The sequence below is a fragment of the Colobus angolensis genome, unplaced genomic scaffold, assembly GCF_000951035.1.
Source record: "Colobus angolensis palliatus isolate OR3802 unplaced genomic scaffold, Cang.pa_1.0 Scaffold2, whole genome shotgun sequence".
NCBI classification, from domain to species: Eukaryota; Metazoa; Chordata; class Mammalia; order Primates; family Cercopithecidae; genus Colobus; species Colobus angolensis.
This window is the reverse complement of record NW_012115154.1, coordinates 10,327,515-10,343,559: the sequence shown is the minus strand read 5'-3', so window position 1 is coordinate 10,343,559 and position 16,045 is coordinate 10,327,515. Positions and strand designations below refer to the sequence as shown.

General features: G+C 39.3%; 1 protein-coding gene across 1 annotated transcript in view; it reads right to left on the bottom strand.

Moving 5' to 3' along the window:
• The window catches only part of MGAM (maltase-glucoamylase), a 110,257-nt gene that overhangs the window by 56,391 nt on the left and 37,821 nt on the right, over window positions 1-16,045 (bottom strand). Inside the window, exons 14-24 of the mRNA XM_011941322.1 lie at window positions 15,203-15,287; window positions 13,730-13,847; window positions 12,968-13,139; window positions 11,534-11,650; window positions 10,839-10,993; window positions 9,209-9,293; window positions 7,669-7,725; window positions 6,989-7,113; window positions 3,693-3,781; window positions 1,276-1,325; window positions 698-865 (exon numbers count right to left, since the gene is read on the bottom strand). Coding sequence (XP_011796712.1) covers window positions 698-865; window positions 1,276-1,325; window positions 3,693-3,781; window positions 6,989-7,113; window positions 7,669-7,725; window positions 9,209-9,293; window positions 10,839-10,993; window positions 11,534-11,650; window positions 12,968-13,139; window positions 13,730-13,847; window positions 15,203-15,287 — 1,221 coding nt within the window. The remainder of the gene's footprint in view (window positions 1-697; window positions 866-1,275; window positions 1,326-3,692; window positions 3,782-6,988; window positions 7,114-7,668; window positions 7,726-9,208; window positions 9,294-10,838; window positions 10,994-11,533; window positions 11,651-12,967; window positions 13,140-13,729; window positions 13,848-15,202; window positions 15,288-16,045) is intronic.

The following is a 16,045-nucleotide window of genomic DNA, read 5'->3' as shown; positions in this document are numbered from 1 at the left end:
CTAATATTTAATATTCTTCTATACATTTTTCTTATCTTTGATACTTCTTTAAACAGCACTTCCCAAGTTAAAGTTCTCACTTGTCTGGAGTAATAAAATCACATTCTAAAATTATCATCCTTCTCCCAGTCTCCTCCCAGTCTAAACCATCTTGTACTTCCCTGTTCTACTAGTCCCCAAAACCCACTCCCACTCCCAGCAATGCTCACACACAGTAGCACAGCCTTCATTCAAGGATCAACCTGAGGCCCTTTGAGAATTAAATCAGGTTGGTACCTAAGACCCTCCACAATCTGACCACAAGTTTCCTATGCAAACTAGCCTCTTTTTCAAAACTGAATCTTATCTATGCTATTCCAGTCATATAATTTTCACAGGCTAATAATGTAAGGCTGTTCCCCACTTTCCTAACTTTGTTCTTCTTGTGTCTCATCATAATTATAATTCTACTTTTGGGAAAAGGAAGTGGAACCAGTTAGAGAGAGAACATTGAGAGGCAGAGAAGAGAATAAGAAGGTAAACACCCAACTCATTCTATCTCTGGCCACCTCATATTTTTCCCCAGTCCTCTAACTTCCCCAAAACAGGCTTCAAAGTTGCTCTGTTCCTTCAGGAACCCATGCAACCTTGGCAAGAAGGAACACCATGATACTATGGAGAATTCTCAATACACCATTTCAACAAAATGAGTTTTTACCTTCAGGTTAGAATCATAAGTGACCGTAGGAGAAGTCTGACTTGCGACACCATTGTGTTTCACTGTAACATTACTAGGTTCCTCCGTCCCAAGAATTTTAATCTCATTAAATGCTAAATTATTGGGGTCCTTGTAGGTTGATTGTGAAATATTCACCTCCAAGCGGTTCTGCAAAACAATTAAGTCCAATTATGCCTAAAGGTATGTCTGTACTACACAGGTTCTCAAGTCACTCAAATATTCCATTCCAGACCGGATACCCCCACTGCCTTGAATGCCTCTCTGCTTTCTCTATTAGTGTGTGCTCAAGAAGTACATAATTATTTTGATAATCCTCTAATTTAAAACAATCATAAAAACAGAGACATTTAAAAACTATATTTAAAAACACTACTTGCTATGTTAATGCCTCTTTTTCAAAACATCTATGAAATCATAAATAGAAATGTGCTCACCTATAGCCAATAATGCATATAAAGTTACAAATACAATCACGCATATACAATATACACAAGCACAGATGTGCTAATGGTCAGTCCAAAGCCCACACCTAAGATTCATAAAAGTATGCTACTTACTTGAGTGACAGAAAACTCACATAAAAGATACACTTTATTGGCCACAGTATCTGAAAGTGAGAGAAAGACAAGTCAGATTCTAGCCTTCCAGAAGAAAAGATTTCACCTGCCACTCCTTTCAGCTATGTCTTGAGGTTGCACATAGCAGTTTTCCTTTTCTTTATGGATGAATAATTTTCAATTGTATATGTGTATCACATTTCTTTATTCATTCATTCATCAATGTACAATTACATTGTTTCTATATCTTGGTTGTTGCACATAATGCCATAATGAATGTGGGAGTGACTATCTCTCTTAAAGACACTTATTTCATGTCCTCTGGATATACACCCAGAAGTGGAATTTCATGAGATTGTATTGAAGTTCTGTTTTTCATTTTTTGAGGAACCTCCATACTATTTTCCATAACAGTTGTAACAATTTACACTCCCACCAATAGTCTAAAAAATTCCATTTTCTCCACACCCTCGCCAGCACTTATCTCTTATTTTTTTTATGACTTCCATGCTAACAGGTGTGAGGTGATATCTCGCTGTGATTTTTGACTTGCATTCCTGTGTCATTTAGTGATGTTGAATATCTTTTCACATACCAGTTAGCCACTTGTATGTCTTCCTTGGAAAAACATCTGCTCAGGTCCTTCACCCAGTTTTTAATTGGGTCATTTGATGTTTTGCTACTGAGTTGCCTGAGTTCCTTATTTTTTTATATTAATCTCTTCTGAGATACATGGTTTGCAAATATTTTTATCCATTCTGTAGTTTGCCTTTTCACTTTGTTGATTGTTTCTTTTGTTGTGCAGAAGCCTTTTTGTTTGATGTAATCATGCTTGTTTATTATTTGCTATTATCTGCTATTTTTCCTTTGATTTTGGTATCACATCCAAAAAGTCATTGCAAGACTAATGTCAAGGAGGTTTTTTCCTGTTTTCTTCTAGGAGCTTCACAATTTCTGCCCTTACATTTAAGTATTTAATTTTACATTGCACAGTAGCAAAGATATGAAAACAACCTAAATGTCCATCAATAGATGAATTAATAAAGAAATTGTGGTACATATATACAATAGAATATTATTCAGACATAAAAAGAAGAAAATTCTGCCATTTGCAACAGCATGGTTGAATCTAGAGGACATTATACTAAGTGAAACAAGCCAGAGACAGAAAGTCAAATACTGCATGGTCTCACTTACATGTGAAATCTAAAAAAGTTAAGCTCCTAGAAGCAGACAATATAACAGTTGTTCTTAGAGCCTGCAGGTGTGGAAAATGGGGAGATGATGGTCAAGGGTACAAACTTTTAGTTATTAGATGAATAGGTTCTGGGGATCCAGTCTACAGTATGGATGGTGATGGATGTGTTCCTTAAAATAGCTGTGGTAATCATTATACTATGCCTATACATATATTAAATCCTCACATTGTCCACTTTGGATATATTTCATCTTTATTTGCCAATTAAATATTTTGCAATTAAAAAATAAATAAATATTTAAATCTACATATTGGATTAGATGGACAAGAGTCTCCAAGGTCAAGCCATTGTTTTTCCTTCTCTTTCCTACTGGAACATTGCAAAGCTTCCCTTCCAAAGGCTTCCAAGGCATATGCCTGAAGGGAATCTGTTTCCTAAACTTGAAGCACAGGAATTGTTAGTATACTGGACACACAAATACTAAAAAGTATGGCTAGGTGAGTACACACTACAACAGTATATTCTCACTGCCACATTGGCAGGGGCATGATTTCTGTATCATCAACATTTGCTCATAAGAATTTTGGGAGGAAGACATTAACATTGAATTACAGGAACAGTCTTGGAACCATCTCTTCTAAGTGCCCATTGATAATAAAAAGAGAGCCTATTGGCCAAGCGTGGTGGTTCACGCCTATAATCCCAGCACTTCGGGAGCCTGAGCCAGGTAGATCAAGAGCTTAGGAGACTGAGATCATCCTGGCTAACACGGTGAAACCTCATCTCTACTAAACATACAAAAAATTAGCCAGGCGTGGTGGTAGGCACCTGTAGTCCTAGTTATGAGGGAGGCTGAGGCAGGAGAATCACTTAAGCTTGGGAGGCAGAGGTTGCAGTGAGCTGAAATTGTGCCACTGCACTCCAGCCTGGGCGACAAGAGCAAAACTCCACCACAAACAAACAAACAAACAAAAGACAGCCTATTATTGATATCACTGGCCAATAGAAGAATTGTCAGAGATAGAAATGTATTTTTCTTTCCTTTGTAGGTCATCTACCACTACCTCTGAATGGTGCGACCAGAAACAAAATACTTCAGTGACTTTTGCTGCTGTGCCTGCTGAGATTTCTCCCACAGCTTAATGTCCAGCAGGAGGGAAGGACCATAAGTCACAGGTGGGGGTTTGGAAACAGCAACATGATTGTAACAGCGCTCACCCTTCGTTTCCCCATCATCCCAGAAAAGTTCTCCTTTTGCTTCTTTGTTCTCATCTAGGGCGATGATAAGACCAAGAGGGTTCTTTCGACTGTGGGGAACAAGATTCAAGAGACAAAGACAGGAGTCAGAGAATTTTGCCAACTGAGCTGAGAATGTTTCCATCAAATTTCAAATTGAAGAAGTTACTAGCAGCAGATGGTTCTGCTTTTCTTCAGGCACAAACACAAAATTGACAGGCGCCCCTATCTTTAATATCAACAGCGTCACAAGAGATAGAAATACCCTAAACATTAGCAATAACATCTATGTTGGAGGCAAGAATTTAAGCACCAGAGTCTCTTCAATAGCTCAAATAAAAGCTGCTTCTGCAACTACTACTTAGAATACAGACTATGAGAAGAGAAAGAAATCTTAGGCAATAACTGGTTCAGTCAGATCATTTTAGCAATCATGCCCTCAGGAGAAGTGTCCAGTGTTGTGAGGAAGATACAGTTTCACCTGTCTAAGGACCACTTATACCCAGAAATCAACAACACACAATAAAGTCCATCTATTTAGTAGTAACTTATCTGATCATCAGGTATTAGTTTCTTTTGAAAGAAAAACAAATCATTCTAATGATCTACTTTATAATTTAGAATAAGAAACACAATACATTACTCAAAGACATGGTAAAGTAGACAGAGAGGAAGAGGGGGAGAGAGAGAAATTTTTATTTGGAATCTCTCCTCATTCTGTCACTCCTCTAGGCAACCTCCAAGTTTCCTGCTCTTCTTGTTTCTTCTCTGTCTGTCACTGGACTCACATTCTCCATTGTACTATTTCACAGTTCAGCCTTTCACTATACAAGAGTTAGTTTTTATTATCAACAAAATCATCTGTTTTCATTAAATATTCATGTATTCATGTATTGAGTAGCAGTCATTTCTAGGAAGTCAATGAGATACAAAAATTAATAAATCACAAGTCCTGACCCGAATGACCTTAAATATTACCGGAAAAATTAGGCACATTCATTAAAAAAATGGAGGCGGACAGTGAACACAACACAAAAGTTAAGATATTCTAGGAGTCCAGAACCACAGTTCCAGAAATATGGTGGACTGGATATTCTTCTGGAGACTTACCCAGTAAAATATTCCCTGATTCTAGATAAATTACAACACATATTCCTGTTAAAATATTGTTGGATTTGCAAGAAAGTAAGAAATACATCCAAGAGACCAAAACAATAACAGGATAACAAAACACTGAGCTAAAACTAAAAGGGTGCTTAGTAAGCAAAACCCGGAATCTCCGTGCGGCAAATTCCCAGAGCAAGGTTAAAATTGGGCTACTAAGCCTAGCAATCCAAGGTAGAGAATGTGAACCTCTGATTCCCACATGAAGCCGGGATCCATGAAGGAAGCTAACGTAATGCCAGTTGGAAGCAATTCTTGGCTTGCAAACAGAGGATAAGGCAAATCATCTCTGGAGGAATGAGACCTACATTTATAAGATTATCATAGCTTAAAAAAAATAAGATCACTGAGCACACAAGGTAATAAGTCAACATGAAAGAAAGTCAGCAAAGGTAAGTAGCAATAGACTTAGACTCCCCTAAACATTTCAGATAATAAAATTTTCTAGCACAGAGTATACAACTATTATTGAAATGCTAACAGTATTAAGGAAGACAAACTCTTTTAAGGAGCAATATATATATATTTGAAATGACCAGAAACTTGGAAGTGACAGTGCTTCCTCTGCTGGAAGATTAGGGAAAGATTTCTTGCTGCTGAAATGTAAGTTTCATTCAGATCATTAAGAATACACCAGGGCAAAGATGTTGGAAAGGATAAATTCAAAAGCCCAAATGCAGTAAAATACATAGGTATGTCTGGGAAACAGCAGGCTTTTGGAATAGCTGGTCTGTATGTACATGAAGGTATGGCAGGAGATAAGAATTGTTAAGGTAACATGTAACCAGGTTGTGATTGGTTTTTTTTTTTTTTTTCTATGTTTAGTTTTTTTTTTTTTTTTTTTTTCTTTTTTTTTTTATTATACTTTAAGTTCTAGGGTACATGTGCATAACGTGCAGGTTTGTTACATATGTATACTTGTGCAATGTTGGTGTGCTGCACCCATCAACTCGTCAGCACCCATCAATTCATCATTTATATCAGGTATAACTCCCCAATGCAATCCCTCCCCCCTCCCCCCTCCCCATGATAAGCCCAGTGTGTGATGTTCCCCTTCCCGAGTCCAAGTGATCTCATTGTTCAGTTCCCACCTATGAGTGAGCATCCGGTGTTTGGTTTTCTCTTCTTGTGATAGTTTGCTAAGAATGATGGTTTCCAGCTGCATCCATGTCCCTACAAAGGGCTAACTATCCTAAATATATATGCACCCAATACAGGAGCACCCAGATTCATAAAGCAAGTCCTTGGAGACTTACAAAGAGACTTAGACTCCCATACAATAATAATGGGAGACTTCAACACTCCACTGTCAACATTAGACAGATCAACGAGACAGAAAGTTAACAAGGATATCCAGGAAGTGATTGGTTTTAAATACCCTATTAATAGAAGACTTTGGACTTAAAGCCTGGGAGCAACCAGTCGAGATTTTCATTTTGGAAAAATCCATTTGGTATTACTGTGCAGAACAGCTTGAAAGTGAACAGTTTGAAAAAGGAAGCCAACTGGTGTTGGATTTAGGGATATTTTCCATTAGCATCATAAAAAGTCTACAATTTGGAAAATTAAAGCAGTAAGAGAAGTTCAAAAGAAAAGACAGGTTTCTGGCTTCCAAAGAACTCCTAGTCTGTTAAAGACAAGTAGGCTAATACTCTCAAACGCATGAAGATATAAATGTGTACCTCTTTCGTACAGATGGAATCTATTGTTTTGGAATCAATTAAGTATAAAGGAAAAGTCAGTGACTTGGAGATTTGAGGTTTGCAGAAGGTAATGTTTGAATCACAAGAAAGAAAACTTAATGGGAGAAAAGAAATATGAAGTTGAAATTCTAGGAGGGTGGAAATTGAATCTTGACTCTCTAGAAAAGAGAACAAGTGAGTCAAGAGTAAAGAAACATGGATGCACAGTGTGGCCAAGGCAGACAGAGGGATCAACTGACCTGGTTTGCCCAGAATCAAGAAGCATCCCAAGGGAAGGACTTTTGGTGCTAAAACTGCAACAGTCCTGGCCAAACAAAAAAGGCTGACCACCTGGCTGTTAGTTTCAAAAAGAAATTCAAAGGGTTTCAGGAAGGATATCAATTCTTAAAGGACACTCCAGCCATGCTATACCTGGCCACAGTGGTTGTATTTGGCTGCTGTGTGGGAAAGATGTAGCCTCCTCGAAGGTGAAGTCCAATTTTGTCTCCAGGAAGTTCCATCTCGACTTTTTGCTTCCTCCATCTCACTTGGTTCCCCTGATGCATGCAGATAAATCAAACACATTGGCATGACAGCATATTGCCCTCCACTGATTATCTATGTGCCGAGTGATCCACAATTCTCTCCCTTTTCCAATTAGTTGAATTACAGTCTAGCCAGGCAATCAAACAACAGAAGGAAAAAAATCAGGAATAACACGTTCTGCCACCAGTTGGGGGTTTGTGAAAACATTTATGCCACGCTGAGGCTATTTGATAAATATTATATAAACTGAGAATTCTAAACAAATAATCTGATTCCTGACCAAGCTCACATTGTCCATCAGTTCCTCCAATATTCATTTATGAGATACTATGTCAGCCTCTATCTTATTGCTGAATAAAGTATATGAAGGTTTTTTTTCACATTTCATCATGACTGATGTTAAGGATTTAGGTTGACTTTACCCAGGTTCTGCTATGAAATTACAGAAAACACTACAAAAATACTCCCCAGCAGGTAGATGGATGTTTCTCTCTCAGGAAAGGTAACTTGTCTATGCAGCTGCAGCTACAGTCTTAAGGAGTAGAAGAAAAGTCAAAGCTACTCACAGTCTCGTAGTCATACCAGACAGCATCAGGCACATATGCCACCACTTTCTCTGCACCCTGAAATTAAAACAGTATAGTGTCCCCTGAGGGAAATAAAATGGATTTCTCTTTATTATCTAGCGAACTTCTTAATCATACACAGAGAGGACAGGAATGCCCTTTCCATCCTCTGTTATTATGCCTTTCTTCTGCTTCTCCTCTAATACAAATAATAGAAGCTGTAACTTGGCAACCCAGACAGAAATCCCAAACGTAGCCACATTAGGAATAATAATAATAATAAAACATGTGTGGTGACAAACATTCCAGCTTTACATGATTATATCAATTTTCCCAACATTCCCAAATGGTAGGTACTATCATTATTATTATTATTACACCTCTGCAGATGAGAAGCAACTGTCACCCCGATCACACAGGCTCAAAGTGGCAGAGACAACAATCACATCCCGATCCGCCTGACTTTAGAGTGAGTGTTGGGACTGCTCCATCCTGTTTCTGCATCATGGAGCAAGTCTGGATCTGCTATGAGAATCCAACAACAAATAGGACCACTCCTGATATAGTTTGGATGGTTGTCTCTGCCCAAATCTCACGCTGAAATGTAATCCCCAGTGTTGGAGGTGGAGTGTGGAGGGAGGTGACCGGATCATGAGGGTGGATTTCTCATGAATGGTTTACACCATTCCCTTGGTTCTGTCCTGGTGACAGTGAGTGAATTCTTGTAAGATTTGGTTGTTTAAAAGTGTGCGGCAGCTGAGCGCAGTGACTCATGCTTGTAATCTCAGCACTTTGGAGGCCGAGGCAGGTGGATCATCTGAGGTTGGCAGTTTGAGACCAGCCTGCCTAACATGAAACCCCATCTCTACAAAAATACAAAATTAGCCAAGCATGGTGGCAGGTGCCTGTAATCCCAGCTTCTCGGGAGGCTGAGGCAGGAGAATCATGTGAACCCGGGAGTTGGAGGTTGCAGTGAGCTGGGATTGTGCCACTGCACTCCAGCCTGGGCGACAGAGTGAGACTCCATCTCAAAAAAAAAAAAAAAAAAAAAAGTGTGGCAACTCCCCCCACTCTCTCTCTTGTTCCTGCTTTTGCTATGTGACATCCCTGCTCCCCTTCACCTTGCTCCATGACTGTAAGCTTCCTGAGGCCTCCCTAGAAGCTGCGCAGATACCAGCATCATGCTTCTTGTAAAGCTTTCAGAACTGTGAGCCAATGAAATCTCTTTTCTTTGTAACTTACTCAGTGTCAGGAATTTCTTTATAGCAATGCAAGAACAACCTAACATAACTTTTAAATCTAGAGTTTCCAGTAGATGCTTCTAAACCGGTTGGGAACTTGATCGAGGGAAAAAAAAAATTCTAGAAAGAAAAATGTGTAATTACCAGATGTCTAGCTTCTCAAAACCTAGCACACTCTCTTCAAGGCTGACTCAGTCACAGATGTCAGAAATGAGTTTGGAATAAGGAGGAGAGAGGAATTTGCAGGGCAGCAGGAACAGAAGCGGAGATCCCTAGTGTATCTCTCTGGGAACACTTACTTCATCCAGAACTGGAGTGATGAGGAGGCCGGGCCCCCATAAGAACTGTTGGTGCACATCCCAAGTGCTGTTGTCCTCGTAGAACCTGAAGACCAGAGAGATAGTTCACTGATATTTGAGCCACTGCCAATGAGATTTGTCGCAGTTCTACTCATAACCTGTTGAAAGCATACAGGCCGCCTGCCCGGGCAAACCTCCCAAATTATTCTGTGACACCTACTCAAGCCCCTCTGCACCCCTAGACAGATTCCCCTTCCCCAGCTCATGTCTCCTATTCTTCCCTCAGGATAAACAGATGTTTCTATTCCAGTATGTATGCTAGGCATGTCTCAGGCTGTAATTCTATTTTCCATAGCCTTCCTTTTTAAAAAAAGTAAGTTGAGATCTAGATATTTGCATCAACATGGATAGAACTGGAGATCATTATGTTACATGAAATAAGCCAGGCCTATAAAGACAAACATCACATGTTTTCACCTATTTGTGGGATCTAAAAACCAAAAACTTATTGACACAGAGAGTACAAGGATGGTTACCAGAGGCTCGGAAGAGTAGTGAGGGGCTGGGAGGGAGGTCAAGATGGTTAACAGATACAAAAAAAAATAGTTAAAAAGAATGAGTAAAACCTACCATTTGATAGCAAAATAGGGTGACTATAGTCAATAATAACTTAATTGTACATTTAAAGTAACTTAAAGAGTGTACTTGTACTTGGATTCTTTATAACTGAAAGGATAAATGCTCAAGGGGATGGATACCCCATTCCCATAATGTTCTTATTTCACATTGTATGCCTATGTCAAAACATTTCATATACCCCATAAATATATGCAACTACTATATACCCACAAAAATTTAAAATTAAAAAATTAAGTTAAATAATCAATACATTTCATAACTTCAGCTGACTATCAAGAAACTGGATCTGATCATAAAATATACCAGATAATTTAACATTTTATTTTTTTCTCTTTCAGGATATCTGCTTTTTAACAAGAAATTTCATGAACAGACAAAATCTTCCCAAAATAATGAATATATGATAGCTTGATATGTGCCTGAGGGCCTCATATGTCACCCACATAAGGGAGTTGACTGTATTTTGACAAGAAAATACTCTTAAGTGCCTTGCTTTAGAATTAAATTAGAGATGTTCATTGCCTGAGAAATAAGAATTCTGAAATTCTACAAATCCTTTATAATAGCCTCATTTGTATTTATATTACAGGCTCATTCCTATAGCTTGAACATAGTTCTGGTATTATAGCGCATTACAGACGAGACCACCACAGTCAAGACTTCAAATCCTTTAAATTAAGACTGAAGAAACTAAAGAAAAAATGATTTGCCTAAGATACAGAGTGAGTTAGTGAGCGGCAGAACAAAGAAAAGACCTCTAGTCCCATGACTTTTAGTCTAATTCTCTCACCAAAATGGAACAGGCGAGGTTTACAAATACCAACTAGGTATTCCAGTTAGATACATAAATGAATATAGATAGATTACAGATATAGATATAGATAGATATGAATAACTGCCGAATTGTTTCAGTTTTCACTCCGATATTCGATGACATAGTCAATGTCATTCCAGATGCATTAATAAATTTGAGGAGGTTAGGTGAACTTACTCATGCAAAAGGGGCCTGGCCACCGTGTCCCCTCGGTTGTGAGCACGGAAGAAGAGGGTGTATAGGTAGGGCAATAGAGTATAGCGGATGTTAAGGTAGTGCCTGGAAGAATTCAACAGCAGGGAGTCAGCTCCAAAGGAGGCAGGATCCTGGTCCTGGGAGGAAATAGGAGTTTACAGTTGTGGTTTGGCTGCAGAATATCAAAAGCACCTGCAGAATTCCAGACCTCATTGATTACAACCAAGAATTTCCCTCCTGAATGACAGAGGCCAAGGTTGCAAACCTCGCTTCTGAGCAGTACCAAGTAAGGGTCTCTCCTTGGGTTTTCGATTCATCCTGCCTCCCTCATTCTTTAAGTTTCTCTCTTGGGAGGCTGCAATTTAAATAATTTTGAAGTATTTCCTTGTTTGCTTCTTATTTAAAAGCAGACAATGTAAATAAAGTGTACAGATGTTTGATGAAAGACCTTTACAGACACGCCATTTCCTTGAATGCAGCAGTAGATAACAGGCTGAGGTCATTGGGCATTTTGATGATACAGCACAGGTTCTGGTTAACTGCACATGATGGTTCAAATCAGAGTAAGTGAAGACCAGGTAAGAGGTTGGTTCAGCAGATCTCTTGGCAAGGATGCAGACAGATCTAGTCCTAATGTACGCCAAATTCATTCTGACTCTATTTCTTAGGAGCCTTACCTTGAAGCCTTGGCCATTGTGATTTCTAGAAAATGGATAAAATGCGCCCAACTGCATCCACCGCCTACAGAGCTCCTCAGGGGCATCCAAGGCAAAACCACATATGTCAGGACCCACCTGGAAGGACACACAGACAACAGGTATACCTCACTTCCTTCCACCACCCTCCTTTGCTTTCCACCAGGGACCTCCCAACTAAACCTTGCTTAAACTTCCTACTGAGAAGGCTAGGAGGGTGGTCAAAATTCGGGTATAGCCTGTGTCCACTCTTGAATGCTGGATGACTTTGAGTAAGTTACTCAATCCTTCTGTGCCTCAATTTCCTCATTTTGTCAGTGAGTACTAAATTACTACACAGGCATTTAGTAAATGAGTGAGATAATGAAAGTAATACACTTTACAGATGAGAGCTTTTGGATGCATAGTACCTAATACTGCTGATATTATTATTTTGACCTCACTACTATTAGCATTATTTTTCTAAAGCCTAACTCTGACCATGTCACTCATCTATTAAAAAATCTCCAGGACTTCCTTGCTGTTCATCCTTTTAGATCTTTAAAACCTGGTTCCAACCCATCTTTTTAGCATCACTTATCATTCCAGTCCCACACACCAATCCTCATAGATACATCAAATAATCCCCTTTCTACTATTTGTGCTCACTTTTATTTCTCAGTGTTAAAATGAACTTCCCTCTCATTAGTCAGATGAAAAAATACTCACTTTTCAAGGTTAATCTCAAATGTCATCTTTTCCATGAAGTGTCTCTTGACTCCATGCCTTGATTCCTTTTGTCCCTCATAATTTTGTCAGATAAAACCCTTTCTCAGGATCTCCCGTAACATTTAACTCATGTGTCCCTGTTGGTCTTTTTACCCTAGTTTGTCATAATTATTTGTTTACACATATGTCTCCTCTTACTAAACTGTAAACCTTGGGGCAAAGAGAAGGTACATCTTTACTATATTTATGCTTTCCTTCCCCTCTCACCATGCCTAATCTGCTCAAGACCTTGAACATTCTAAGAGCTCAATTCATAAATATGTTGGATTTAACTAAAAAATGCCAAAGCCTGTAGGGTGCTGGCAATGTTATACTTCTTCATCATGGCACTAGATACACAGAAGTGCTCAGCTGGTGAAATTCGTCAGCTGTATTCTTAAGGATACATACACTTTTCTGTATAAAGTATGTTACACATGTTATACTTTAATAGAAAGATCAAAGTTGTACCTTCTGTCTTCATAAGGCAGTACAGGAAAGAATGGTATGGTATCAAAGCCCTGCTGATGTGGATGAAACACATGCTCTCAAGACATTAAATTCCCAGCCATGGCAGGCAGGAGAGGGGAGTTTTGCGGCTTGAAAACTTTCTAGAATGAGGCTACCTGGGAATTCAGGTTCATAAGAGAGCTTGAGGTAGCAACTCACCATTGGGATGCCGAAAAGGTTGAACTCAAGCACGCCAGGGATGGACCATCGCAGGTCATCCCAGGTGGCGGTGTTGTCTCCTAACCAATGTGCTGCAAACTTGCCAGAGCCCGCAAACGTAGAACGGGTCAGAATGAAGCTTCTCTTATTAGGGAACACAGTCTTGGCAGCTCTAGAAAGGGAGAGAGATTTAAGGAGCCAGTGTGAGATCTTAGCTTGTCTCAGTCCAGGGGATACAGAAACAATACCAAAGACATTAAAATTGAATAACCCACTCTCTTCCAACTCCCTTTCGGTACAATTAGAGTCCCTGTTGGGAGCATTCTGTATCATTAAATATGTTTTGTTTTGTCTTAAGAAATTTTATGCATTAGCCCCATAATCTCCAAGAATTAAAAACATATATATATTCTTTTTTTTTTTTTTTTTGAGACAGAGTCTCGCTCTGTCGCCCAGGCTGGAGTGCAGTGGCCGGATCTCAGCTCACTGCAAGCTCCGTCTTCCGGGTTCACGCCATTCTCCTGTCTCAGCCTCCCGAGTAGCTGGGACTACAGGCGCCCGCCAACACGCCCGGCTAATTTTTTGTATTTTAGTAGAGACGGGGTTTCACCGTGTTAGCCAGGATGGTCTCGATCTCCTGATCTTGTGATGCGCCCGTCTCGGCCTCCCAAAGTGCTGGGATTACAGGCTTGAGCCACCGCGCCCGGCCATATATATTCTTTATATTCAATAATTAGCAGGTCGTAGCCACAGTGGTCTTACTCTGCTGTGGCAACCGCCATGGCGTAGCCGTACAGATTGTGAACGTCGTACTGCTTGCCCCAGTGCTGCACTGCATCCATACAGAGAGTCTTGCAGAACAGGTACCCATCCAGGACTCCTGAAACCAAAGCGGGATCAATCAGCGACAGCCTAAGTTGCACATTTCCTGCTCCTTGACTATCACACAATCCGACATGACAGCCCCCCGGACAGGCACTCTTGTGGGCATCCTGCAGACAGTCACACTGCTCCCTCACTATGAGAACGCTATCCACATGGAGTAGTTTCTCTGACATATAAATGAATTCTGCTGACTCACACACATCCTCCCACCCGAGCTCTCATGTGATTAGAGGCAGACACTCGGAAGCAAGAAGATTCAGTCAGCCCTGAGGTTCAATCTGAATTCTCCAAACTGAGCTAAGTTAAGAGGTCCAAGAATAGAAATACTGAATGAAAGTGTAAATTAATTTCTGACTCCTTCTCTCCACTGATCATATATTTTAGAGAATGATTTCCAGTCTCTCCCGTATTCATTTGTTCCTCTCTGCTCCCACTGCACCACTCTGGTTGAGATCCACATTATCTGTGGATCTTAACTATTGCAGTAGCTTCATCATGTCTTATTTACCTCCCATGTATCTATTTCTAGTTCACACTATATATTAATGCCAGGTTCAAATTTCCAAAACCATCTGACCACCATGCTTCTCTCTTACTAAGAGAGGAAGTAGCTTCTAACACCAAAAGAATAAAATATGAACTGTTTAGCCTCTCATCCAAGCCCCTCAGCATTTGATTCTACCCTACCTGCCCCAATTTCCTCTCTTCCCACCATATTGAAGCCTTCATAAGTTATTATCATCTTAGCAGTTTTTTCCTTTCTCAGTCAAGATATAATTTATCCTTGAACTTCCAGCATTCTTCAAACTATGGCCAATGCTATGATTCCAAGGCCACACCCTAAGAGATAGTGTTGTCCAAAGTTCAGTCAAAGCTGAGTATCATCACATTCACTGACTTTGACCTCCCAAGTCACGAGTTCTGTCTTTTCATCCTGTGGCTCAGTTCTTCACACTGTGGACATGTCAGACACGACCCTCACCTTAAGACTAAGGCTGTTTACCTGGTGTCTCTCTAGTAAACCCTGGCCTGCAGGTGTACACTTGAGAATGACATAAACTTACCACTAGCCTCTAGCCTCTACACCATATCCTCTCTAGATCTTCCCTAGAAATAGCTTTGACTATCAGTAGAAGTACTACATTGCCCCTTTTGAATTTGTGCCTCTTTTAGGAAAGCATAGTATGTTTTTATTTTCCTTCCTAGTTTTCCTTATATATTACCCACATTTTTCTTTTTCTATGAACACTTATGAACAAATTCCCTTGTCAAATTTTTCGGATCTGTCCTTATGAATTTACAATACGAAATACACATTGCTACTTTAATCTGCTGACCACCAAGACTTACTGGGAGTGAATGGGGGATTATTTAGGTTGTTTGTGAAACATCCTGAGACCGAACCATCAACAAAGTTGGAGACTTCATTCATATCCTGCAAGACGAAGAGCAAAAACTATTAAGAAAAAGTAATATGTTATCTTATGATGTACTGATGGTGTCTTTTTTTAATTAATCAGATAAATTATTCCAGATATTTTAAGGGGGTATTTATATATATGGAATAGAGTGGGTGTTCTTGTCTACCCACTGAAGGCTTCATGAAGAAGGTTCTTAACATTTCTTCAAATAATATGGCTATAACTGTTGAAAATGAACAATTACCAAACATATCAGGTGAAATTTCAATTTATATGATATGTTTCAACTTATGCATTTTCCATATATCAAAATATAACTGTAAATATATACACATAAAAATACATATAAACATACATACATGGAGAGAAAAGGAGGGAAAGAGCACATGAGGGTCTAGAGAGATGCATTCTAACATATCAATAATAAATGTCTTTGGTTGCTATAATTTCGGAGGATTATTGCTTTTATCTTTTTAACTCTCTGTATTGTTTGAATTTTCTACAGTTCTGTTAGAAAAAGAAAAAGTTTCAATTCTGGAGCTCCCTAAATTTTGCTAACCCTCGGCTGGGTTACTTTCTTTCACCTGACATCATATGAGACATTTTTCTTTACCACAGGCAGATCAATTTGTTCAACATGTCCAAATGGAAGAGCCTTGAACTAGCAATTGAACAATTTGTATACTTTGCAACAAGGTAAGGAGTACATGACCTGTTCTGAGTTCAGCTCATTCCTTTGAAAAGAAGAAAGAAAGAAAGAAAGAAAGAAAGA